This window comes from Saccopteryx bilineata, chromosome 3 (assembly GCF_036850765.1).
Source record: "Saccopteryx bilineata isolate mSacBil1 chromosome 3, mSacBil1_pri_phased_curated, whole genome shotgun sequence".
Lineage (NCBI taxonomy): Eukaryota > Metazoa > Chordata > Mammalia > Chiroptera > Emballonuridae > Saccopteryx > Saccopteryx bilineata.
In genome coordinates this window covers 89766550-89791665 of record NC_089492.1, presented here as the reverse complement: position 1 = coordinate 89791665, position 25116 = coordinate 89766550, and the positions used below count along the sequence as shown (strand labels likewise).

General features: G+C 39.5%; 1 protein-coding gene across 3 annotated transcripts in view; it reads left to right on the top strand.

Moving 5' to 3' along the window:
* Window positions 1-25116, top strand: part of MEMO1 (mediator of cell motility 1) — a 139319-nt gene that overhangs the window by 38089 nt on the left and 76114 nt on the right. For 2 of the 3 annotated variants that reach the window (XM_066266849.1, XM_066266848.1), the window contains exon 2: window positions 24233-24314. In XM_066266849.1, coding sequence (XP_066122946.1) covers window positions 24233-24314 — 82 coding nt within the window. Of the gene's footprint in view, window positions 1-24232; window positions 24315-24914; window positions 25007-25116 lie in introns of those variants that run through there. The other variant, XM_066266847.1, reaches the window with a different exon arrangement.

The following is a 25116-nucleotide window of genomic DNA, read 5'->3' as shown; positions in this document are numbered from 1 at the left end:
TAGCTAGTAGCGGTAACTGGTGACTGGCAAGTTACAAAATTCTGTGCATCTTAAAACAAGTCTCCACGTAAGCATGGGAGTACATAGCGTGTACTCTGCATACATGGGGAAGGTAGCTTATAAACTGAGAACCAGTGGGTGGTATCAGGAAAGAGGAGCTAATGTATGTAGACTTTGGAGGAGCTTCTTTAGTTTTCTTACTTTTCAAATGAGATTGGGCCAGTTCAGCTAGTATTTCCTTAGTACTTTAGAAAAGTGAAAAGTGTTGGCTTTTAGGAAACATGTTTTTATATGTGTTATTCCATTTAATGCTAAACCATCCCATATAAATGTTTTATTTTCATTATTATAGATAAACTGAAACTCAGAAAATTTTTTTGTTTAGGTGACACTCTCAGGTATTTCTGGCTTTGTCTCCTTTTCTTTCCCTCTAGTTTACCATGCTCTAATATTTGAAGTTCTTTCTTTCTTTTTCTTAAAGACGTCATTCATTTTAGAGAGGAGAGAGAGAGAGAGAAGGGGGAGGAGCAGGAAGCATCAACTCTCATATGTGTCTTAACCAGGCAAGCCCAGGGTTTCAAACCAGTGACCTCAGTGTTCCAGGTTGACATTTTATCCACTGAGCCACCACAGGTCAGGCTGAAGTTCATTTTAACTCTAAAATTCTGTGATTTTTACAAAAGTGGAGAGAAAGTAGAGTGGATTCTGTTTACATATCATAGAACAACGAAATTATTTGTCCATTGCCAGCTTGTTTCATTTTTCCCCCTTACATTTGCCCCTCACATTACTTCCCCCTATTATATTTTTAAATTTCTTTTTTAAGAGCCCTGGCTGGTTGGCTCAGCGGTAGAGCGTCAGCCTAGCGTGCGGAGGACCCGGGTTCGATTCCCGGCCAGGGCAAATAGGAGACGCTCCCATTTGCTTCTCCACCCCCGCCCCACCCTCCTTCCTCTCTGTCTCTCTCTTCCCCTCCCGCAGCCAAGGCTCCATTGGAGCAAAGATGACCCGGGCGCTGGGGATGGCTCCTTGGCCTCTGCCCCAGGCGCTAGAGTGGCTCTGGTCACGGCAGAGCGACGCCCCGGAGGGGCAGAGCATCACCCCTGGTGGGCGTGCCGGGTGGATCCCGGGCGGGCGCATGCGGGAGTCTGTCTGTCTGTCTCTCCCCATTTCCAGCTTCAGAAAAATACACAAAAAAAAAGAGATCCAGGTTCATTTTACATTTCCTGCCCTAGATGTGGAATCCACCATTTAGCCAAGAAGCCCTGATCTTTATTCTCTTAAAAATCAAAGTATCAAAGTCTTCTAAATAATGTTGGCAATTAATAAAATGCCCTCTGATGAATCTTTTAATGATTAAAATACATTGAGAGTCATAGTTCTCAAAGCTTTATTATAAAATGCTTTGTTTCAGAATATTTTAAAATAAAAAAAATGTGGCCCTGGCCAGTTGGTTCAGTGGATAGAGTGTCAGCCTGGCATGTAGATGTCCTGGGTTTGATCTCCAGTCAGGGCACACATGAAAAGCAACCATCTGTGTCTCTTCTCCTCCCTCTCACCCCCGCCCCTCTTCCCTTCTTGCAGCCAGTGGCTCAGTTGGTCCAAGCATTGGCCCCGGGTGCTGAGGATAGCTTGGTTGGTCTCAGCATCAGCGTCAGGTGCTAATGATAGCTTGGTTATTTTGAGCATTGGTCCAAGATGGACATTGCCAGGTTTATCCTGGTCAGGGCACATGCCATAGTCTATCTCCCCTCCTTTTACTTAAAAAAGTATAATTTCTTAAGAGTCATTAAATTGTCTCATATAGCACTTAATTTTCTTCTTTTCTCACTTTTAGGAAAGAGATTCTTGGTGTTTGCTCTGTCAATCCAATTTTGACTTTCTTAGTTTTCTGATAACATTGAAGAAAGTATAGAATGAAAGCTTATTGCACAGAGTCATACCTGGTTAGTAAAATGCATTCAAATGATTCAGTTATATATATATATATATATTCAGTTATATATATAATATATATATATTTAGAGACAGAGAGAGAGTCAGAAAGAGGGATAGACAGGGACAGACAGACAGGAACGGAGAGATGAGAAGCATCAATCATTAGTTTTTCCTTGCGCATTGCAACACCTTAATTGTTCATTGATTGCCTTCTCATACGTGCCTTGACCGTGGGCCTTCAGCAGACCGAGTAACCCCTTGCTTGAGCCAGCGACCTTGGGCTCAAGCTGATGAGCTTTTGCTCAAACAGATAAGCCCTCGCTCAAGCTGGCGACCTTGGGGTCTCGAACCTGGGTCTTCCGCATTCTAGTCCGACGCTCTATCCACTGCGCCACCACCTAGTCAGGTCAGTTATATTTTTTAAGCATCAACCTAAACCAGGGATCGGGAACCTTTTTGGCTGAGAGAGCCATGAACACCACATATTTTAAAATGTAATTCCATGAGAGCCATACAACGTGTACATTACGCATTATCCAATAAAAATTTGTTGTTATCTCAGAGGACAGCTGTGATTGGCTCCAGCTACCCACAACCATGAACATGAGCGGTAGGAAATGAATGGATTATAACAAATGAGAATGTTTTATATTTTTAACATTATTATTTTTATTAAAGATTTGTCTGCGAGCCAGATGCGGCCATCAAAGGAGCCACATCTGGCTCACAAGCCATAGGTTCCCGACCCCTGACCTAGACAGTTTTACCTTTTAGTATATATTACAGTAACCTAGGATTACAGACATAATTGAATTTACCGTATTTATTTTACAGAAAAGGAAATTGAGACCCAGGTGTATGGGAAAGCTAGACGTATGTATAACCTGGATCACTTGCCTCTCAGAGTGGGCAGTGTGTTGTGTAGTAGGACAACCCCACAATTCAGAGATAATCCAACATGTTTCAAAATCTTGGCATTGCCATTTGTTAGCTTTATAGAACTTGAAAAAGCTTTGCTTTTTTGTTTTTTTGTAAGCTATAGATAATAGCTATATTATATGATTACTATGACAGTTAACCAAGAATAACTTTTTAAGGAACCCACTACTGTCATCATAACATAGGTACCCTGTAAATTTTTTTTCCTGTCCTCCTAGTTTGCAGTTCTTTCTGCTATGCTATTACCTTTTTGAATTGATCATCAAGTATATTAAAGTGACTGAAACCGGTACACTTTTGTTGCATTTGTTACCTTGTTTATAGTATGTTACTAGAATAAAAATATTTAGTCTGGTTCAAAATTTTTGGATGACAGTTACTGAAGTTCAAATTAAGAACATTTTACTTTTCTTTCTGAAGTATATTATTCAGAGTAAGTTTTGTTTTATCCCCATTTATTGTAGTTATTGAGTATTTATCACAGATGTTTTAAATAAATAATATTTTATGTGTCATTAGGGTAGAATGGACTCATGTTCATGCTTGTATTCTGCTACAGCAAATAGGATAGTTTAGAAAAGCCATAATAATAGATGTTTAAAAGTTGCTTTGGTGTCCTTAGATGAAAGCTATGCTACCCATACCAAATGCTAGTATTTTTAATTATTACTTTCCTTTAGAACATGAAACACTGGCCTGAGTTCTGTAGAGTTAGCTACAGTATTATTAACCGTAATACATGTTTAATGTGAATGTGAAGAGAAAATCTTAGAAACTGTTTATTTTTCCAAAAAATACACTTTTATATTCAGGTTGTTTGCTATGTATTTGGATTAAATTCCAAAAATATGCTTGACTGTTGACTTTGTCATGACATTAGTAGATGGCTTTCTTTGTTGTGAGAGATAAAATTATGATTGTTAATGCCTAAGATTGTATTTTATAAGACCAGTGAATTGATCTATTTGAGCTGTTGGACACGTCAGGTTGGGAGACCTAGAGATGATGGAAAACGAGGCTTTCAGTTCTTCTTGGACTGATTTCATTTGCTCTCTCCATTTTCTTCTAACTTACCTTGTCAAATTAATTGTAAACTAAATTATTACCATTAGTCACTGAAAAATAATCACTCTAAGGTTACTGATTTCTCATCATTACCACATACGGGAGTGGGCAAAAGTAGGTTTACAGTTGTGAGTATGAAAACAGAATTATTCTGGTATTATTATTTATTAATTATTGCATTATTTATCTTATATTATTATTATTTTTTAATATTTTTTATTTTCTTCGAGACTGAGAGAGTCAGAGAGAGGGATAGATAGGGATAGACAGACAGGATCAGAGAGATGAGAAGCATCACTCATTAGTTTTTCGTTGTGCGTTGCGACACCTTAGTTGTTCATTGATTGCTTTCTCATATGTGCCTTGACCGTGGGCCTTCAGCAGACCGAGTAATCCCTTGCTCGAGCCAGCGACTTTGGGTCCAAGCTGATAAGCTTTGCTCAAACCAGGTGAGCCAGTGCTCATGCTGGTAACCTCGGGGTCTTGAACCTGGGTCCTCTGCATCCTAGTCTGACGCTCTATCCACTGCGCCACTGCCTGGTTAGGCTATCTTATATTATTGTTATTATTTTGTATCCTTATAATTTATCTTTTAGGTAATGATAACTAGTAATTTTTTAAAATTAATTTTAATGAGGTGACATTTGTAAATCAGGGTACATATTACAGAGAAAACATCTCTCGGTTATTTTGACATTTGATTATGCTGCATTCCCATCACCCAAAGTCCAATTGTCTTCTATCACCTTCTAACTGGTTTTCTTTGTGCCCCTCCCCTTCCCCAATCTCCACCCTCTCCTTCCCTCCATACCGTAACCCCCACACTCTTGTCCATGTCTCTGAGTCTCATTTTTATGTCCCACCTATGTATGGAATCATATAGTTCTTAGTTTTTTCTGATTTACTTATTTCACTCAGTATAATGTTATAAAGGTCCATCCATGTTGTTGTAAATGACCCGATGTCATTATTTCTTATGGCTGAGTAGAATTCCATAGTATATATGTACCAAAGCTTTTTAATCCACTTGTCCACTGACGGACATTTGGGCTGTTTCCAGATCTTTGCTATTGTGAACAATGCTGCCATAAACATGGGGGTGCATTTCTTTTGAAACAGTGCTAAGGTGTTCTTGGGGTATATTCCTAAAAGTGGCATAGCTGGGTCAAAAGGCAGTTCGATTTTTAATTTTTTGAGGAATCTCCATAATGTTTTCCACAGTGGCTGCACCAATCTGCATTCCCACCAGCAGTGCAGGAGGGTTCCCTTTTCTCCACATCCTCGCCAGCCCTTTTCTGTGTTGTTTTGTTGATGAGCGCCATTCTGACTGGTGTGAGGTGATATCTCATTGTGGTTTTAATTTGCATTTCTCTAATGATTAGTGATGTTGAGAATTTTTTCATATGCCTATTGGCCATCTGTATGTCCTCTTTGGAGAAGTGTCTATTCATTTCTTTCGCCCATTTTTTGATTGGATTGTTTGTCTTCCTGGTTTGAGTTTTACAAGTTCTTTATAAATTTTGGTTATTAACCCCTTATCAGACATACTGTCAAATATGTTCTCCCATTGTGTAGTTTGTCTTTTTATTCTGTTCTTATTGTCTTTCGCTGTGCAAAAGCTTTTTACTTTGATATAGTCCCATTTGTTTATTCTGTCTTTTATTTCACTTGCCCGTGGAGATAAATCGGCAAATATATCGCTGCGAGCGATGTCAGAGAGCTTACTGCCTATGTTTTCTTCTAAGATGCTTATGGTTTTACGGCTTACATTTAAGTCTTTTATCCATTTTGAGTTTATTTTTGTGAATGGTGTAAGTTGGTGGTCTAGTTTTATTTTTTTGTAGGTAGCTGTCCAATTTTCCTAACACCATTTGTTGAAGAGGCTGTCTTTACTCCATTGTATGCTCTTACCTCCATTGTCAAATATCAGTTTTGTCCATAAAAGTGTGGGTTTATTTCTGGGTTCTCTGTTCTGTTCCATTGATCTATATGCCTGTTCTTATGCCAATACCAGGCTGTTTTGAGTACAGTGGCCTTGTAGTATAACTTGATATCCGGAAGCGTGATACCTCCCACTTTATTCTTCCTTTCAAGATTGCTGAGGCTATTAGTGTTCTCTTGTGGTTCCATATAAATTTTTGGAATATGTGTTCTATATCTTTGAAGTAAGTCATTGGTATTTTAATCGGTATTGCATTGAATTTATAAATTGCTTTGGGTAATATAGACATTTTAATGATGTTTATTCTTCCTAACCATGAGCACAGTATATGCTTCCACTTGTTTATATCTTCCCTGATTTCTTTTATCAATGTTTTATAATTTTCTGAGTACAAGTCTTTAATCTCCCTGGTTGAATTTATTTTTTTGGTTGCAATGGTAAAGGGGATTACTTCCTTAATTTCTCTTTCTGATAGTTCATTGATAGTATATAAAAATGCCTCTGATTTCTGAGTATTAATTTTATATCCTGCCACCTTGCTGAATTCATATATCAGGTCCAGTTTTTTGACTGAGACTTTAAGGTTTTCTATATACAATATCATATCATCTGCAAATGATGATAGTTTTACTTCTTTTCCAATTTGGATGCCTTTTATTTCTTTTTCTTGTCTGATTGCTGTGGCTAGGACTTCCAGAACTATGTTGAATAAGAGTGGTGAAAGGAGGTACCCCTGCCTTGTTCCTGATCGTAAGGGGATTGCTTTTAACTTTTTTTTTTTTTTGTATTTTTCTGAAGCTGGAAACAGAGAGAGACAGTCAGACAGACTCCCGCATGCGCCCGACCGGGATCCACCCGGCACGCCCACCAGGGGCGACGCTCTGCCCACCAGGGGGCGATGCTCTGCCCCTCCAGGCGGTGCTCTGCCGTGACCAGAGCCACTCTCGTACCTGGGGCAGAGGCCAAGGAGCCATCCCCAGCGCCCGGGCCATCTTTGCTCCAATGGAGCCTTGGCTGCGGGAGGGGAAGAGAGAGACAGAGAGGAAGGGGGGGGGGAGAAGCAAATGGGCGCTTCTCCTGTGTGCCCTGGCCGGGAATCGAACCCCAGTCCCCCGCACGCCAGGCCGACGCTCTACCGCTGAGCCAACCGGCCAGGGCCAATTGCTTTTAACTTTTGCACATTGAGTATGGTGTTGTCTGTGGGTTTGTCATAGATGGCTTTTATCATATTGAGGTATGTTCCCTGTATTCCCACTTTGCTGAGAGTTTTGATCATGAATGGGTGCTGGATTTTATCAAATGCTTTTTCTGCATCTATTGAAATTATCATGTGGTTTTTCTCCTTCCTTTTGTTTATGTGATGAATCACATTGATTGATTGGCAAATATTGTACCAGCCTTGTCTCCCAAGAATAAATCCCACTTGATCATGGTGTATGATTTTTTTCATATATTACTGGATCAGGTTTGCTAATATTTTGTTGAGGATTTTAGCATTTAAATTCATTAGGAATATTAGCCTATAATTTTCTTTCTTTGTGTTGTCTTTGCCCAGTTTTGGAATCAGAATTATGCTCACCTCATAAAAGGAGCTTGGAAGTCTTCCTTCCTCTTGAATTTATTGAAATAGCTTGAGAAGGATAGCAGTTAGTTCTTCTTTGAATATTTGGTAAAATTCAGTTGTGAAGCCATCAGGCCCAGGACTTTTCTTTTTTGGGAGTTTTTTGATAACTGTTTCGATCTCATTTGTTGTAATTGGTCTGTTTAGGTTTTCTGATTCTTCCAGAGTAATTTTTGGAAGATTATATTTTCAAGAAATTTGTCCATTTCATCTAGGTTGTCTAGTTTTTTGGCATATAGTTCTTCATAGTATTTTCGTACAATATTTTGTATTTCTGTTATGTCAGTTGTTATTTCTCCACTCTCATTTCTAATTTTATTTGAGTCCTCTCTCTTTGTTTTTTTTGGTGAGTCTGGTTAAAGGTTCATCGATCTTGTTTACCTTTTCAAAGAACCAGCTCCTGGTTTCATTGATCCTCTGTATTGTTTCTTTAGCCTCTATGTTATTTATTTCTGCTCTGATCTTTATTATTTCCTTCCTTCTACTACCTCTGGGCTTTACTTGCTGTTCTTTTTCTGGTTCTTTTAGATGCAGGGTCAAGTTGTTTATTTGATCTTTTTCTAGCTTCTTAAGATATGCTGTAATGCTATGAACTTCCCTCTCAAAACTGATTTTGCTGTGTCCCATAAATTTTGAGTTGATGTATGCTCATTATCGTTCATTTCTAGGATTTTTAAAATTTCTTCTTTGATCTCATTGTTAACCCATTTGTTATTTAATAATGTGCTATATAGTTTCCAAATGTTTGAGTATTTTTTAGTTTTTCTGTTGTGGTTGATTTCTAGTTTTATGCCATTGTGATCGGAGAAAGTGCTCGATATCATTTCAATCTTAAATTTGTTGAGGCACCACTTTTGTGCCCTAACATGTGTTCTATGCTACAGAATGTACCATGATCACTTGAAAAGAATGTATATTCTGCTGCTTTAGGGTGAAAGGTTCTGAAGATATCTATTAAGTCGAGTTGATCTAGTGTGTCCTTTAAGTCTGCTGTTTCTTTGTTAATTTTCTTTCTTGAGGATCTATCTAGTGATGTTAGTGGGATATTGAAATCCCCTACTATTATAGTATTGCTCTTGATCTTGCCCTTTAAATCCATCAAAGTCTGCTTTATATATTTAGGTGTTCCTATATTAGGTGCGTAGATATTTATAATGGTTATATCTTCCTGTTGGATTTGTTCCCTTTATCATTATGTAGTGACCTTCTCTATCTCATACTATATAGCCTTTTTTAAAAATATTTTTCTGAAGTTGGAAACGGGGAGGCAGTCAGACAGACTCCCGCATGCGCCCGACCGGGATCCACCCGGCATGCCCACCAGGGGGCAATGCTCTGCCCATCTGGGGCGTTGCTCCGTTGCGACCAGAACCACTCTAGTGCCTGAGGCAGAGGCCATAGAGCCATCCTCAGCGCCCAGGCCAGCTCTGCTCCAGTGGAGCCTTGGCTGCGGGAGGGAGACAGAAAGAAAGGAGAGGGGGAGGGGTGGAGAAGCAGATGAGTGCTTCTCCTGTGTGCCCTGGCCAGGAATCAAACCTGGGACTCCTGCACGCCAGGCCGATGCTCTCCCACTGAGCCAATCGGCCAGGCCTATATATATAGCCTTTGTTTTAAAGTCCATTTTGTCTGATATAAGTATTGCTACCCCAGCTTTTTTTTCATTTCCATTTGCATGAAAATTTTTTTTTTTTTGTTTGTTTGTTTGTTTGTTTGTTTTTGTTTTTTTGCATTTTTCTGAAGCTGGAAACAGGGAGAGACAGTCAGACAGACTCCCGCATGCGCCCGACCGGGATCCACCCGGCACGCCCACCAGGGGCGACGCTCTGCCCATCCTGGGCGTCGCCATGTTGCGACCAGAGCCACTCTAGCGCCTGGTGCAGAGGCCACAGAGCCATCCCCAGCGCCGGGGCCATCTTTGCTCCGATGGAGCCTTGGCTGCGGGAGGGGAAGAGAGAGACAGAGAGGGAAAGCGCGGTGGAGGGGTGGAGAAGCAAATGGGCGCTTCTCCTGTGTGCCCTGGCCAGAAATCGAACCCGGGAAAATTTTTTTCCATCCTTTTATCTTCAGTCTATGTGCATCTTTTGTTTTAAAGGTGTGTCTCTTGTAGAAAGCATATGTGTGAGTCCTGTTTTATTATCTACGCAGCTACCCTGTGTCTTTTGATCGGATCATGTAACCATTTACATTTAAGGTTATTATTGATATGTAGTTGTTTATTGCCATTTTATTCTTTAAAACTGTATTCCTCTTTTGCTATATTCTTTTTCCCCTTTGATCTGTTTACAACAGACCCCTTAGCATTTCTTACAGCATTGGTTTGGTTGATAGTGAATTCCTTGAGTTTATTTTTTGTCTGGAAAGCTTTTTATTTCTCCTTCAATTTTAAACGATAGCCTTGCTGGATAAAGTAGTCTTGGTTGTATGCTCTTGTTCTGCATTACTTTGAATATTTCTTTACGTTTCCTTCTGGCCTCAAGTGTTTCTGTTGAGAAGTCCGAAGTCATCCTTATGGGGGCTCCTTTGTAGGTGATAGCCTTTTTTTCTCTAGCAGCTTTTAATATTTTCTTTTTATCACTTAGCTTTGGTATTTTAATTATAATGTGTCTTGGTGTAGGTATCTTTGGGTTTCTCTTTAATGGTGTTCTCTGTGCTTCTTGAACTTGTGAGACATTTTTCTGCCTTAATTTAGGGAAGTTTTCAGCTATGATATGTTTGAACAAAGTCTCTGTCCCTTGTTCTTTCTCTTCTTCTTCAGGAATCCCTATGATGATGTTATTTCTCTTCATGCTGTCAAAGAGCTCTCTTAGAGTTTCCTCAGACTTTTTGAGTTTCTTTTTTCTGCTCTGCTTCCATGCCTTGATTTATCTTGTCCTCTAACTTGCTGATTTGATTCTCAGTTTCATCCATCCTGCTTTTAATTCTTTCCATTGTTTTCTTCATTTCTGATATTGTATTTGTCATTTCTGACTGATTCTTTTTTATTATTTCAGTGTCCTTTTTTATATTTGCTATCTCTTTATTTAGGTGTTCATAATGACCATCTCTTGTTGTTCTAAGATCTTTGAGCATCCTAACAATCATTATTTTAAACTCTGCATCTGGTAATTTGGTTATATCTGACTCATTCAGATTCTTTTCTGGGGATTTGTCTTGATTCATTTGTGTTGCATTTCTCTGCCTTCTTATTTTGTCTTTGTAAAAGAAGGTTTTGGCTACTGGAGTCCACTGGGTATGGCTTCTGTGTTCCTTAGGTGTGGTTTGTCTGCTGCCCCACCACCTCCTCTGCTGCTGTTGCCTAGGGATTCTGGTATGGGCGTTGCTGGTGCCAGCCTACTGGGGCTGTTGCTGTGATTTCCGCCTCTCCTTCATGGGAGTGGCTGTGATCACGTCCTCAGGTGTACAAGTCTCGTAGCCTGGGTGGCCTCTACCTTCACCCCGCTCCCGCAGGTGTGGTTATGCTCGGCCCTGAGGGCAGGGGTGAGTACCTTTGCTTAGCTGCTGGACTCCATCTGATTTTGGGCTTTCCCCCGCCCCTGCAGGAGTAGCTCGCTTGTGGCATGGCTGCAAGCCTTGGCGGGGCAGCGTGCCTATGTCCAGTCACGGGACTCTGCCTGTTCTGGGCTTTCTCTCCACTCCAATGGGAGGAGCTGGCTCCTTTGTCAGGCTACAAGCCTGGGTTCTGCTGAAGGGCAAGGCTGCGCTCCTACGCCCTTGCACGTGGGTCTCTGCCCCTTCCGGTGCTCCTGCCCTTCCCCTGCCGTTTAGATTGTAGGCAGCAGCAGCTAGGCTTGACCACTTTTGCATGTCCCCTCCTCCCCAGCCAGGCAAGACCGAGCTCACACCTGGGCTTCAGTTGTGGCCAGCCGGCTTCCCGATGACTGGTAATTTAACCTCCTATTGCCCACCCCTGTATATTGATTGGCATTTTCTTTGTTCTCATTCATTGCAGGTTCTGTTAAGTCTTCTTTAAGATCTCATCTCTGCCTTTCTTGTACTATATTTTCCCTCTTTCTTTTGTGCTACACCTCTTTTCTCCCTCCTTGGCTCAACTTGTTACTGGTATGCCAAGTGTCTGTATCCTAATACTCAAATTTTTAACATTTATGCCATCATCAGTCTGTACTCACATAGTTCTTATTCATTATCTTTTCTTTAACCATATTAATTAAATAACTCTGACATCTATGTTTCTGTCTTTTATTATTATTATTTTTTTGTATTTTTCCAAAGTGGGAAACAGAGATGAGAGACAGACTACTGCATGTGTCCAACCAGAATCCACCCAGCAGGCCCACTAGGGGGTGATGCTCTGCCCATCTGGGGCATTGCTTCATTGCAACAGCCATTCTAGTACCTGAGGCGGAGGCCATAGAGCCACCCTCAGTGCCCGGGGCAACTTTTGCTCCAATGGAGTCTTGGCTGTTGAAGGGGAAGAGAGTGAGAGAAAGGAGAAGGAGCAAGGTGGAGAAGCAGATGGGTGCTTCTTCTGTGTGCTTTGACCAGGAATTGAACCTGGGACTTCCACAAGCCAGGCCGACGCTCTACCACTGAGCCAACTGGCCAGAGCCCTATGTTTCTGTCTTTGATCTTTTCTTTTTCTTTTTTTTTTTCCTTTTTCTCCACTTAAGGCTCTTATTCTTTACCAGCTGCACATCTTTGGTTGATTTATTGTCTCCTATAGCTTTTAGTGTGCAAGTGAAAGTCTTCATTATTTTTTTGTATGTTTCTGAAGTGAGAAGTGGGGAGACGAGAGACAGACTCCCACATGTGCCCGACTGGGATCCACTCAGCATACCCACTAGGGGGCGATGTTCTGCTCATCTGGAGCATTGCTTTGTTGCCGCTGGAGCCTTTCTAGTGTCTGAGCAGAGGCCATGGAGACATCGAACCATCCTCAGCACCTGGGCCAACTTTGCCTTGGCTGTAGGAGGGGAAGAGAAAGAGAGAGAAAGAGAGAAAAGTAAGAGGGGGAAAGGTGGAGAAGCAGATGAGTGCTTCTCCTGTGTTCCCTGGCCAGGAATCTGACCCAGGACATCCACACGCCGGGCTGATGCTCTACCACTGAGCCAACTGGCCAGGGCTGAAAGTCATCTTAAAACAGACTTCATCATCTTTTTAATTCCATCATTGGTACTGATACTACTTATAATTCTTCTAGCCCCCAAGTTTAGTCATCATTGACTCTCATTTACTCCCCTCCCATTTATTCAGGAACAAAGTTCTATTCTAATTTGGCTTAACACAATTTGGGAAATGCTGGCTTATAGAATTAAGGTTGTTTTGAGTGGTTATCTATCTTCCTGTCTGTCATTTCTCAAATTGACCTAAGTGTAGATGGGTTTAGGAGAGAGTTTTTTTTTTTTTTTTTTTTTTTTTTTTTTTTTTTTTTAGAGAGGAGAGAGAATGAGAGAGAGAGAGAGAGAGAAGGGGGAGGGAGGAGCAGGAAGCATCAATTCCCATATGTGCCTTGACCAGGCAAGCCCAGGGTTTTGAACTGGCAACCTCAGCATTCCAGGTTGACGCTTTATCCACTGCACCACCACAGGTCAGAGGAGAGAGTTTTTATATCTTTTATAGAAGTTTTGTGGCTGCTATAGTTCCAGAAAAGGTATCAGTGACAATTGTCTAAGGTTTCTTAAAAGTGCTAATGCCTAAGCATAGCTTTGGCTCTCAAACCGTTTCTGGTGTGATCTTCTGGGAATAAGCAAACTCAAATATTCTTCAACAGTGCACAGGAATATGGAAGGGGTTTGGCAGAGTGGGTGCATACATATAGCTCAGCTTCTGTGTTAACTGTCCAAACTTAGTTTTTCCCTTAAAGCATCAATCTCAGAACTCCTTGGAAAGTCTTTTATGTTGATGATTATAATGCCTGACTACTTTTTCTTTTTTGCATATTTCATGCCTGGCATATCCATCTTTCAGTCTGCATTAGGCGGGTTTTCTTGGCTAGTTATCAAGGAAGAACTTGCTGTGATTCTTTTTGTTTGCATTTTATGGTTGCAAAATCAGAAACATAATTCTTTAGATGGATGAGCTGACACATGCAGTGCCAATGCCTAATGAAAGACAAAAGCAGGCCTCAAACATGCCACAACAAAACAAAAAACAAAAATTGTATTAGATTTTAGTTAATTGCATTAGATTATAGTTAATTGCTTCAACAAACAATTTAACTTTTCCAGATTATGTGGTAAATGATTGCTGGAGAAGTTAGAGTGAGGACTAACTGAAGTCCTTGATAGACCAAAGACAAAACAAAACAAACCTGAAAAACACAAACTATTGAAACTTACATTTTGTTCATTGGAAAATTATAGAGAAAGCTATTAATAAGGTCTTACTATGTTTCATCTGGTACAGTCTACTGGACCTGATCTATTTTTTCTTATCAAATTCTATAAGTGAAAACTCTTAGAGAAGAAAATCTGTATTATACAGGATAGGTTGAGAATTTGGTAATGTCCACATGTTTGTTTTGTGGTAAAAATATATGAAAAATGAAAATTCTAACTTTTCCTTTTTTCTTAAAAAAATTTTACTTTTTAGCAGTTGCCTGAGAAGTGTTACCTTGTGTGGGAAGTGTTATTCTAGTGTTGATTTTTTCCAATAAGGCAGACTTGTTTTATTTTTTTCACAGATTATGTTTTTTTTTTTCCTTTCACAGATTGTTTTGAATTTGATACTAACTTATGCATATTCACTAGTGTCAACTGGCTGATTGTAACCCAAAGGGAAAATAAAACCATGCTAGCTGCAATGGGAAGAAAATAATGATGCCTGGTTAAATATTAAAGAAGTATTTTGGACCCAACTTTAGGCATTTGACCACTTCAGGTGGTTATCTTTTATGATCTTGGTTTATATTTCCTTCTCTAAAGTACTTGTCCCTGTGTTAAAGGATAAACATGTATCTTCTAGACCAGGGGTCTCAAACTCAACTCAGCATGTGGGCCGCAGAGCAAGATGCTAGAGAAATGAAAAATACAAGTAGGCCCCTAGGCTTACTTAATTTTATCCAAAATATTTTGAACTTCGTGGATTAGTCTGCGGGCTGCACAAAATTGTTCGGCGGGCCGCGAGTTTGAGACCCCTGTTCTAGACGCTTCAGTCTAAGTTACAAATAGGACATGGGAGTTTTGAGATGACTATGGATGTTGTATTGTTCGTCTGTTACATTCCTAAAAATTTTTGGACTGAAAGAGAGTGTGTGTACCACTTAGTTTTTATGAATCTGAGTTCATTTTCCTTTGTCATTAGGATTGAAGAGACTGACCTGTGGTGTCGTAGTGGATAAAGCGTCGACCTGGAATGCTGAGGTTGCCATTTTGAAACCCTAGGCTTGCCTTGTCCAGGCACATACAAGAAGCAACTATGAGTTTATGCTTCCTGTTCCTCCCCACCACCTTTCTCTGTCTCTCCTCCTTCTAAAATCAGTAAATAAAACCTTTAAAAAAATAAGTAAATTTTAAATACATTGGATCACTTATGGCTTCAAAGTATATAGTTTGGATGTAAAAACCCATGCATTTATATAACCTATAGATTATGATTTATTTATTTATTTTAAAAAGACTTAATTGATTTTACAGAGCAAGGAGAAAGGGGCAGGGGAAGCAAGAAGTATCAACTCATAACTGCTTCACTTTAGTTTTTCGTTGATTGCCTGTCATATGTGCCTTGGATTGAGCAAGCCCAGGACTTTGAACCGGTGACCTCAGCATTCCAAGTCAACACTCTATCCACAGTGCCATTACAGGCCAGGCTGATTTATTTATTGTAATGAAAAATATCAGTTATAAACCAGTCAGGAATCTGTTTGCTGCATTCATTCATATATATTCATTCATTCACCTAGCATGTGTCCATAAACTCCTTTAGGACTGTGGGCCTCACATTTTAATGTGTTTCTCAGTCACTTGGAGAGCTTGTTAGAAGCTTGTTAAAAACTTCTGGTAGCTATCCCCAGAGATCATGATGACATAGCCCTGGGGTGAGATAAGGATATCTCTCTCTTAAATAAACACAACAGGAGATTCTGGTCTGTATGTTACTGGTGAAAAGACAAACCTCGATTCTTGTCTTGCTTGAGAAAAAGAATTCAATCAAGAGACACAGTATAGCAAGCAAAGCAAGGGTTTATAGCCGTTCAGGAATACACTTAGGAAGACCTGAGTGGGTAACTCACTCACGAGAGTGTGTGCCCTGATTAGTTACAGAATTTAGCTCTTTATGGGCTTTACTTCCTAGACTTTCCCATTCTTGCTTTTTTTTTTTTTTTTTTTTTACTGAGACAGAAAGAGTCAGAAAGAGGGATAGACAGGGACAGACAGACAGGAATGGAGAGATGAGAAGCATCAATCATTAGTTGTTTTTTTTCTTTTTTTTTTTCTTCATTTTTCCGAGGCTGGAAACAGGGAGGCAGTCAGACTCCCGCATGCGCCTGACCGGGATCCACCAGGCATGCCCACCAGGGGGTGATGCTTTGCCCCTCTGGGGCATCGCTCTGTTGCATCCAGAGCCATCCTAGCGCCTGAGGCAGAGGCCACAGAGCCATCCTCAGCGCCCGGGCCATCTTTGCTCCAATGGAGCCTTGGCTGCGGGAGGGGAAGAGAGAGACAGAGAGGAAGGAGAGGGGGAGGGGTGGAGAAGCAGATGGGTGCCCCTCCTGTGTGCCCTGGCCGGGAATTGAACCCGGGACTCCTGCACGCCAGGCCGACGCTCTACCACTGAGCCAACTGTCCAGGGCCAATCATTAGTTTTTCGTTGCGCGTTGCAACACCTTAGTTGTTCATTGATTGCTTTCTCATATATGCCTTGACTGTGGGCCTTCAGCAGACTGAGTAACCCCTTGCTCGAGCCAGCGACCTTGGGCTCAAGCCAGTGAGCTTTTGCTCAAACCAGATGAGCCTGCAGTCAAGCTGGCAACCTCGGGGTCTTGAACCTGGGTCTTTCCACATCCCAGTCCAATGCTCTATCCACTGAGCCACCGCTTGATCAGGCTGTTGTTTTTTTTTTTTTTTTTCTTTTTAGCTTCTCATTTCTTTGTCTTTATCAGGGAACTGGAGACTGTCAGTCTGGGTGTGGTGAGATAGATCCTGCATACCTGGAAGGCATGGGGGTAGTTCATCCCTTCCCCCTCCTTTGCCTGTCCCAGCTCATGTCTAACTAACTACCTAGCCTAACGTATAGACTGCTTTTTGACTATTATAGGAGAAAGAATTATACCCCATTAGTTAAAAAGATTTAATTGCAGGAACATATAAAATACCTTTAGGATTGTGAGTATTTTTGTTTTGTTTTGTTTCTTTTCAGTGAAAGAGAGAAAGAGGAGAGAAAATTTTGAGAAACTGTATATGAATGAGCAGGAAAGTGGTAAATGATTTCCAGTTGTCTAACTGTGATAAGGTTGGTATACACTAAAGAGTGTTCATTTGGATGGTTAATTGTCCCTATGAATCGTATTCTGAACCACAGAGTTCAGCTAAAAATATAAATAAATTCTTTCAATGTTTAAATTAATTAGTGGATAGTAAGAAATCCAAGATATTTGAATTTGGCCTAACCTTTGAGGTTTATATTGAAAACAGTCAGTATTCTTTACAGCAAGAGTTTTTGGTTTGATGCAGTATTGCTCTAGATGGGTTTTAGATCAGATTCAGTTTGACAATTTTTGTGTTCCTGTGTTCCCAAAGGCATTTAACTTTCTGTGTGAGGAGCCCTATCATAGATATATAAAAACAAACAGCATCCCTTGAGATGTATCTAAAATAAGATAGTAAGTTTTGTAAACAGCATAGCAATAAAATGTGTTTTAGGGTGAGAAGCAGGGAGGCAGAGAGACAGACTCCTGCATGTGCCTGACCAGGATCCACCCGGCATGCCAACTAGGGGGTGGGCATTGCTCCGTTTCAACTGGAGTCATTCTAGTGCCTGAGGCGGAGACCATGGAGTCATCCTCAGCATCTGGGCCAACTTTACTTCAGTGGAGCCTTGGCTGTGGGAGGGAAGAGAGAGATAGAGTGAAAGGAGAGGGGGAAGGGTAGAGAAGCAGATGGGCACTTCTCCTGTGTGCCCTGACCAGGAATTGAACCTGGGACTTCCACATGCCAGTCCGAGCAAACCGGCCAGGGCTTAAAAATCTTTGTTAGTTTGTGAAATAGTTGTCACTGCTTACATGTCTGTGAACTCAGTTATTAATTCTGTGGCTTTGACTAGACAACTGCAACCCACTGAGGTTTCAATTAACATGCCATATATGGAAGAGATGACCAACTCTGGATTGTCTTTGGAAACCTATTAATTAAATCTTCTGGAGATACCTTTTGGTAAGATCAAGAAATGTGTGGCGTCAAGACTTGGACAGTGTGTGTCAGGTGCTTGAACCAGTGTTTCAAAGACAATATTGCATCACTAATTCTTTAAATGATACAGAGGATGGTATTATGGAAAAACAAGGATTACTGATGACTCTTGAGTTTAAAGGACTTCGAAGAAAATTTTAAGAATACCTTGCATTTTCCAGTCTACCTGAATCATTACCAGCTAGAAGCAGCGGTCATTGGGACTTGGACATGAGCTGCAAAGTATAGAATGGTGACAACAATTCCAGTGCCATGAGGACTTTTCCTGGATGTGGACTTTTCCTGGACTCCTGCTCCCTGTGACAGCTCCTAACAGACTGAACTGTGGTTGGGTTGCATTTTTCAGGAATTTGGCATGGTGATGGGGCCAACTTGGACTTGGGGAACATGTTAAGGACACTACTCTTTTATGGATTCTTGCTGTATTGGCCAAGAGTTTGCTTAAAGGCTTTTAATCACTGTAAAAAAAAAATAGAAGACTGGATAAAGAAGATGGGGTACATATACACCATGGTATACTATTCAGCTAGAAGAAATGATGATATCGGATCACTTACAGCAGAATGGTGAAATCTTTTTTTTTTTTTTTTTGTATTTTTCCAAAGCTGGAAACGGGAAGAGACAGTCAGACTCCCGCATGTGCCCGACCGGGATCCACCTGGCACGCCCACCAGGGGTGATGCTCTGCCCACCAGGGGGCGATGCTCTGCCCCTCCGGGGCGTCACTCTGTCGCGACCAGAGCCACTCTAGCGCCTGGGGCAGAGGCCAAGGAGCCATCCCCAGCGCCCGGGCCATCTTTGCTTCAATGGAGCCTTGGCTGCGGGAGGGGAAGAGAGAGACAGAGAGGAAGGAAGGGGGGGGTGGATAAGCAAATGGGCGCTTCTCCTATGTGCCCTGGCCGGGAATCGAACCCGGGTCCCCCGCACGCCAGGCTGAAGCTCTACCGCTGAGCCAACCGGCCAGGGCTGGTGGAATCTTGATAACATTATGTGGAGTGAAATAAGTGAATCAGAAATAAACAAGAACTGCAGGATTCCATACATTGGTGGGACATAAAAACGAGACTAAGAGACATGGAAAGGCGTGGGGTGGTTATGGGGGGGGGAGGAGAGAGAGGGGGAGGCGGAGGTGAGGGGGTACAAAGAAAACTGGATAGAGGGTGACGGAGGACGGAGGACGATCTCTCTTTGGGTGATGGGTATGCAGCAGAACTAAATGACAAGATAATCTGGAAATGTTTTCTTTGAATATATGTACCCTGATTTATTGATGTCACCCCATTAAAATAAAAATTTATTTATTAAAAAAAAGGAATACCTTGCATTTCTTTTGTATTTTTTATATAAGTACAAGAGTGTTATATGAAAAATTATATCTAAATAAGTTTAAAAGAGCTTCTCTAAAAAATATAAAGTAAAAAATTCTAAGTGATAAGAAACCATATGTCTTAGCTTAATTGGGAAGTGTTTCTTTTTGTATGTTTATTTTTTTATTTTGTTTTTTAGTGATTCATAAAGTGATGGTATACCTTTATATATTGATATCTTGGAGTCAGTGAAATAAGGTTGATTTATTCAGTTTAAGGGATTGAGATTATTTTAAAAATTGTGCTCTTTTATGCTTAAGGCCAGATGGTGATTGATGTTCCTGTCTCTGTCTCTGTCTCTCTGTCTCTGTCTCTCTCTCTCCCTCTTCCTCTATAGCTAAAATCAATAAATTTTTTTAAAAAAATTGTGCCCTTTTTACTTTTTGGTGTTATATTTTATAAATTCATGGTGATCATAGATAGATGGCTGATATGTTTTAAATGTCCTTTTTGTTAAAATAAAGTATTGGCATGGCAACCCTGTATTGGTGTTCTAAATTTCTTTTGAAATTTTATTGGCCTGTGAAATTCAGGGATTTATGAGCCACTGTTATAAGAAATCTAGCATACTGTTTGCATGTTTTTCTACCACAGGTCAGTTTATTTCTTAGTTTGGTCTGAACAGATTTCACAGAATGGTTAATAACAAAATATTAGATGCTGACAGCCTACTTTTGTCTGGGTTTATATTATGATATTTTGTTTCTGCTTTGTCTTGTTATTTTGTCTTAACCAGTCCTATGGAACTCTGCTAATACACAGGTAACCACTTGAAAAAGAATGGTAAAAAATGTCGCAGTTGGTCATTCTTAACCTTTTATATGTGGAATAATTTGAACAACACTGGAATTCCTCTCCTAATCAAATATGTTTTTCCTGTTAGCTTGTCCTGGTGTGTGAAACTTTCATCTTTCATTAGTGTGCTTTCAAATCCAGTGGTTTTTGAAAAACAAAGCACATGTTCTCCATTGTCTTTATGTATTAATGATACCCATATTGCCAAATAATCAGCCTCTGTGGCTGAACTCAATTTCATTGTTATGCTTGACATTTTATAGATCAATAATTAAGCAACCGTATATAATAGATTGGAATTTGATTTTAACCATCGGACCCTTCTGTAGAAATCGGTTCTTTGCCAGAAGGACTTTATAAGAAACTTGGTTTAGTGCTTAAAATCAATGAAGTTGGCGGCAGTATGGTGTCTGAATTGGAGATATTTTTTTGCTCTTACATATTTTTTTTAAATTTCTGTTTTGCAGATATCCTGTAATATGAAAATATTTAGAACAATACTTATTTTAAATTAAGATTAAACTAATTAGGTAGCTAAATATTTAGTTTACTATTTTTTCTTGAGTTAATAATGAGATTGTTTCATATGAGGTTTTTGATAATTGTTCATAAAGTTTTATAAAAATACTACATTGTTTGATACTTTTGCAGTTTATAGATGAGCTGTCATAAACTTGACTTGTTTATGAGTATAGTCCTAAATATATACAGAAGGATTTCCAAATCAGTACACAATTAATCTTAGTGGATATTTAGAAAATGCAAATGAGAAGAAACAAAGGGATACCATGTCTTACCCATCAAATTGGCAAAATTAAAAATTCTGAGAGTAATATTGATAAAGATATAGGGATATGGGACTTTTTTTTCCTTTTTATTGAATTTATTGGGGTGACACTGGTTAACAAAATGATACAGGTTTCACGTGCCCAATTCTACAACATATCATTGGAAATGGGAATTTTTTATGATTGTGATGTGGTAAAAATATAATTTAAATCAAAACTCCCTTTCATCTCAGAAAACCTCCCTTCAAGGGTAAAAGAGAAAGAAAAATTTAGTTTTAAATAAGCGTTAATCTAGATTGTGATACGTATCACAGGTAATCTGCTAAGGGACTGCAAAGACCTAAAGAGAGCTCATCCTTTTATGTAGTTAGGTGGATAAAACCGACTACCTACATCCTCTCCAGATAAAACTAAAATAGTGCTCAAGTTAGAAGACTTGAAGGCAACATTTGTCATGCATAGTTTATCCTAAATTCACTTGGTAATTGGGGTATATTGTCTTTAGCTAATTGGCTTTATCCAAAGGAACAATGAACGTTTTTATGACAGGTGGTAATTTTGAAATTGCCTTGTGTGGCTAGGTGGGTCTGCTCATATTACGCTCCTGCCCTTCCACAGAAACTGGCAGAAAGAGGCAGCTGTCTTCCTTGATGATCACATTTCAGAGAGATGGCTACCAGGTCCTTGAGAAGGACAGTCCTGATTTGCTAGTTAGAAGCTCATTTACCTTTTTGAAAGATTTGTATACATTTCAGCCTGACCAGGCAGTGGCATAGTGGTTAGAGTGTCGGACTGGGACCCAGAGGACCCAGGTTCGAAACCCTGATGTTGCTGGTTTGGGCATGGGTTCATCTGGCTTGAGTGCAGGCTCACCAGCTTGAGTGCAGGGTCACTGGCTTGAGCCCAAAGGTCCCTGGCTTGAGCAAGGGGTCACTCACTGCTATAGTCCCCCCGCCCCCGTGTCAAGGCACATAGGAGAAAGCAATCAATGAACAAGCAATCAACGAACAACTAAGATGCCGCAATGAAGAATGGATGCTTCTCATCTCTCTCTCTTCCTGTCTGTCTGTCCCTCTGACTCTGTAAAAAAAAAGATTTATATACATTTCAAAGGCACAGAGAAAGAAGGTACAATCATAAGTTTTCTAAAGAAAATGCTCTAAGAAAAGTACATATTGGGTTTCTCTTTTATTTTTAACAGGGAGAATTAAACGTACTTTTCTTTGTTCTTATGCTGATGCGTAAATTGATCTGACAGCCCTACCAGGCAATTTAGCAGTACTGTAATAGGAGTGAAGGTGTGTGTGCCCTGTGCTCTAGTACTTCTAAATAAATCCCACAGAAACTTTTAACACATGTTCATAAGAGACTTGAAATATTGTCTATTAACAGTGAAACAATGGAAACAGCTAAAATGTCTGTGAACAGGAGGATGAATAAATTTGGGTCTATTCATACATTACAACACTCTATAGCATCGAGAATGAGTGAATTAGTGTTATGTATATCAACATGAATTTTTAAAAAGTGAGCGACTGGAGCAAGTTGCAGAAGAACATATATAGTATATTTATATAATATTTAAAACATGCAGAACAAAATAATACACATATTTATGGATATATATATATTAATTAAAGTCTAATGCAGTGATGAACATTAAAATAAAAGTGGTTCTCAGAAGGGAAGTACACAAATGGTATCAGCAAGGCATTCAATTGTCTTTAATGTTTTATTTATTTATTTTTTGTATATGAATGTTAATAGCAAGTTTATTTGTAGCAGCTATAAACTAGAAACAGTGTAATTGACCATCAACAGTTAAAGGAATAAACAAATTGTGGCAATAAAAAGGAACAAAAACAATGTATGATATACACATAATGTTTCATTTCTTAAGTAAATAAGATAGAATGTTAAGATTTAATTTATTTGGGCAGTGGATCCACGGGTTTTTGTTGTTATTATCTAGATATTTGTAATGTTTTAATATTTTATGAGTAAAAGTTTAAAAAGAGAGAAAAAGAGGGTCCAGAGAAATGGAGTGGTAGTTGGGGGAAATCAATTTACTAGTATTGTATATTTGCACACTGATGGTAGTGGTTTAGTAAAAAGAACAAGCCAGTGCAGGAGGCTGGGACAGTTTATAGGAGCAGACTCCTTAAGTAAGAAAAACAGTGGGACCCAGTGCAGAATTAATTTGTTTGGCTTTTGATAGGAGCAAGGACAGTTTGTTGAAACAGGTGGGAAAGCAGAATAAATGGTGGGAAGAAGTAGTAGGTCTCTTCTCAATTTGGGGCGACTAATGTTCAGGTTTGTTTGGGACTGAGGTTTCTCATGATTTAGGATTTTCAGTGCTAACTCTGGAAAAGCCCCAGGCAAACCAGGACGGCTGGCCACCCACAGCTACTTGTTTTTCCTTGGCAAGATGAAAATGTGGTCATCTGCTTGGAGTGAGAAGGGGATGAAGGTTTAAGGTAAAAGCAGAAGTAACATGAGATAATTCTCTATTTTAAAGATAATGGTCTGCTGAAATGTATGGATATAATTTTGAAGTTCATATGGTTGTGTTTCTCTTCAGTCCCATTCAGCAGTTCAGGTGGAGGTACTGTGTTAAGTGGAAAGTTGGTTCTATGATTTGACTGTGGAGAAGGAAAGGAGCACAGAAATGGGGCAAGGGAATGATTGAGTTTCAGGATGGGTGAGAAGTACAGAGGGCATGATAGATGGTGGGAAATGAGAGGAAAACAATGTGCTAGTATCTCATATTTGGATGCTAATGGTAATGATCTAGTAAAAAGGGACAAGTTAGTACAAGAGACTGGCACAGTTGTAAGAGCAGAGTCTTTGAATCAACAGACTCCTAGGAGTGAACTGGAAAGATAGGAAGTGAAGAGAGTAGGATGCTTGAAATTGAGATTGTGGAGGTAGTGTAGCTACTGATTATTGATCCAGTCATGGGGGGGCTGGCGTGGTGAGAAGAAAAGGTTATTGGATATGGGAGTGATCACTGCATGTGTGTGATTTTAGTGATTTAATCAGGTTTTGGTACTCTAAAGAATATTCACTCAATAATTTTTTTCTCCATATACTAACAGGTTTCTGTTTCTTACTTGATTTTGTTTCACTACCCCATCAAATTGTAGGGTTGTATTATTGTTGTTCTGGATTAAAGACTTGTAAATAAATAAGCAAATGGATAAAAGCAAGTTTAGTTTAATCAGCCTACCATATTGCTTTCTAGAGACTGCGTGTAATTGATTAATTTTCAAACATTAACATCCCAAACTGATGACCCACTGCCCATTAAGCTATTTTAGACCCAGATAGGTTCAATGAGGGTTTTGTGTCATGTGTGTTATCTATAGTACATTTCTTTGCTGACTCCAGTTTCCCTCTTTCTCTTTTTATAGGACCGCAGCTGAATGCACAGCTAGAAGGTTGGCTTTCACAAGTGCAGTCTACAAAAAGACCTGCTAGAGCCATTATTGCACCGTAAGTTTTAAGGGACTTTACCCAGATATTTCATATGTTAATTGTTAATAAAGAATGAGTTATCTGTAGGTTGAGCTATAAATCAAAACCCAAATGATATTTTGAGCTGGCAAAATTATATTCAGTAAATTTCATGTATCCAGTGGCTTTCACTTTACTTTAACTCATGGATAAAGGAAATTGTCTACTTTATTTTCTCAGATGCAGTAATTTCAAATTGACTTTTGGTAATAAAACTTTTAAAGCAGAGGGTGTTTACATTAGGTAAACTTGGTGATTTCAGTAATAATTTCTATAATTTAATAAATTCTATTTAAAACATTAAAAAGACCTACTTTAATCCAGATAATTTTTAATTTAAAATGAAAAATATGCATTGACCATAATATGGTGCAATATGGAGTAGCAACTGGAATTTTGCCGGTGGGTTAGATACATTTTGCAATGAAAATCTGAATTTTTTGTCTTTGGATGTTAGAGGGATTTTTAGAACTGAAAGATAGAAAAGATGTAGTTCATGATGTGTCTGTTTATGATATGAATTCAGTTAATTTTAATTTGGTTTCCAGTGCTAATATTCAAAACACATTGTTTTTTAAGCACATGTTAACATTTTTCTGAGAAGAGTAAAAGTTGGAGTTTGTGGAGTTTCTTCTCACAACAGCATCTTTTATGACTTCTATTGAGTCAAGGTTGGTACCCTGATAAAAACTAGTGAAAATGATAAAAGCAACCATTTATTAAACAATATGAGAATTAAATGGTAACTACACATAAAGAGCCTACCTTCATTAATGTTTGG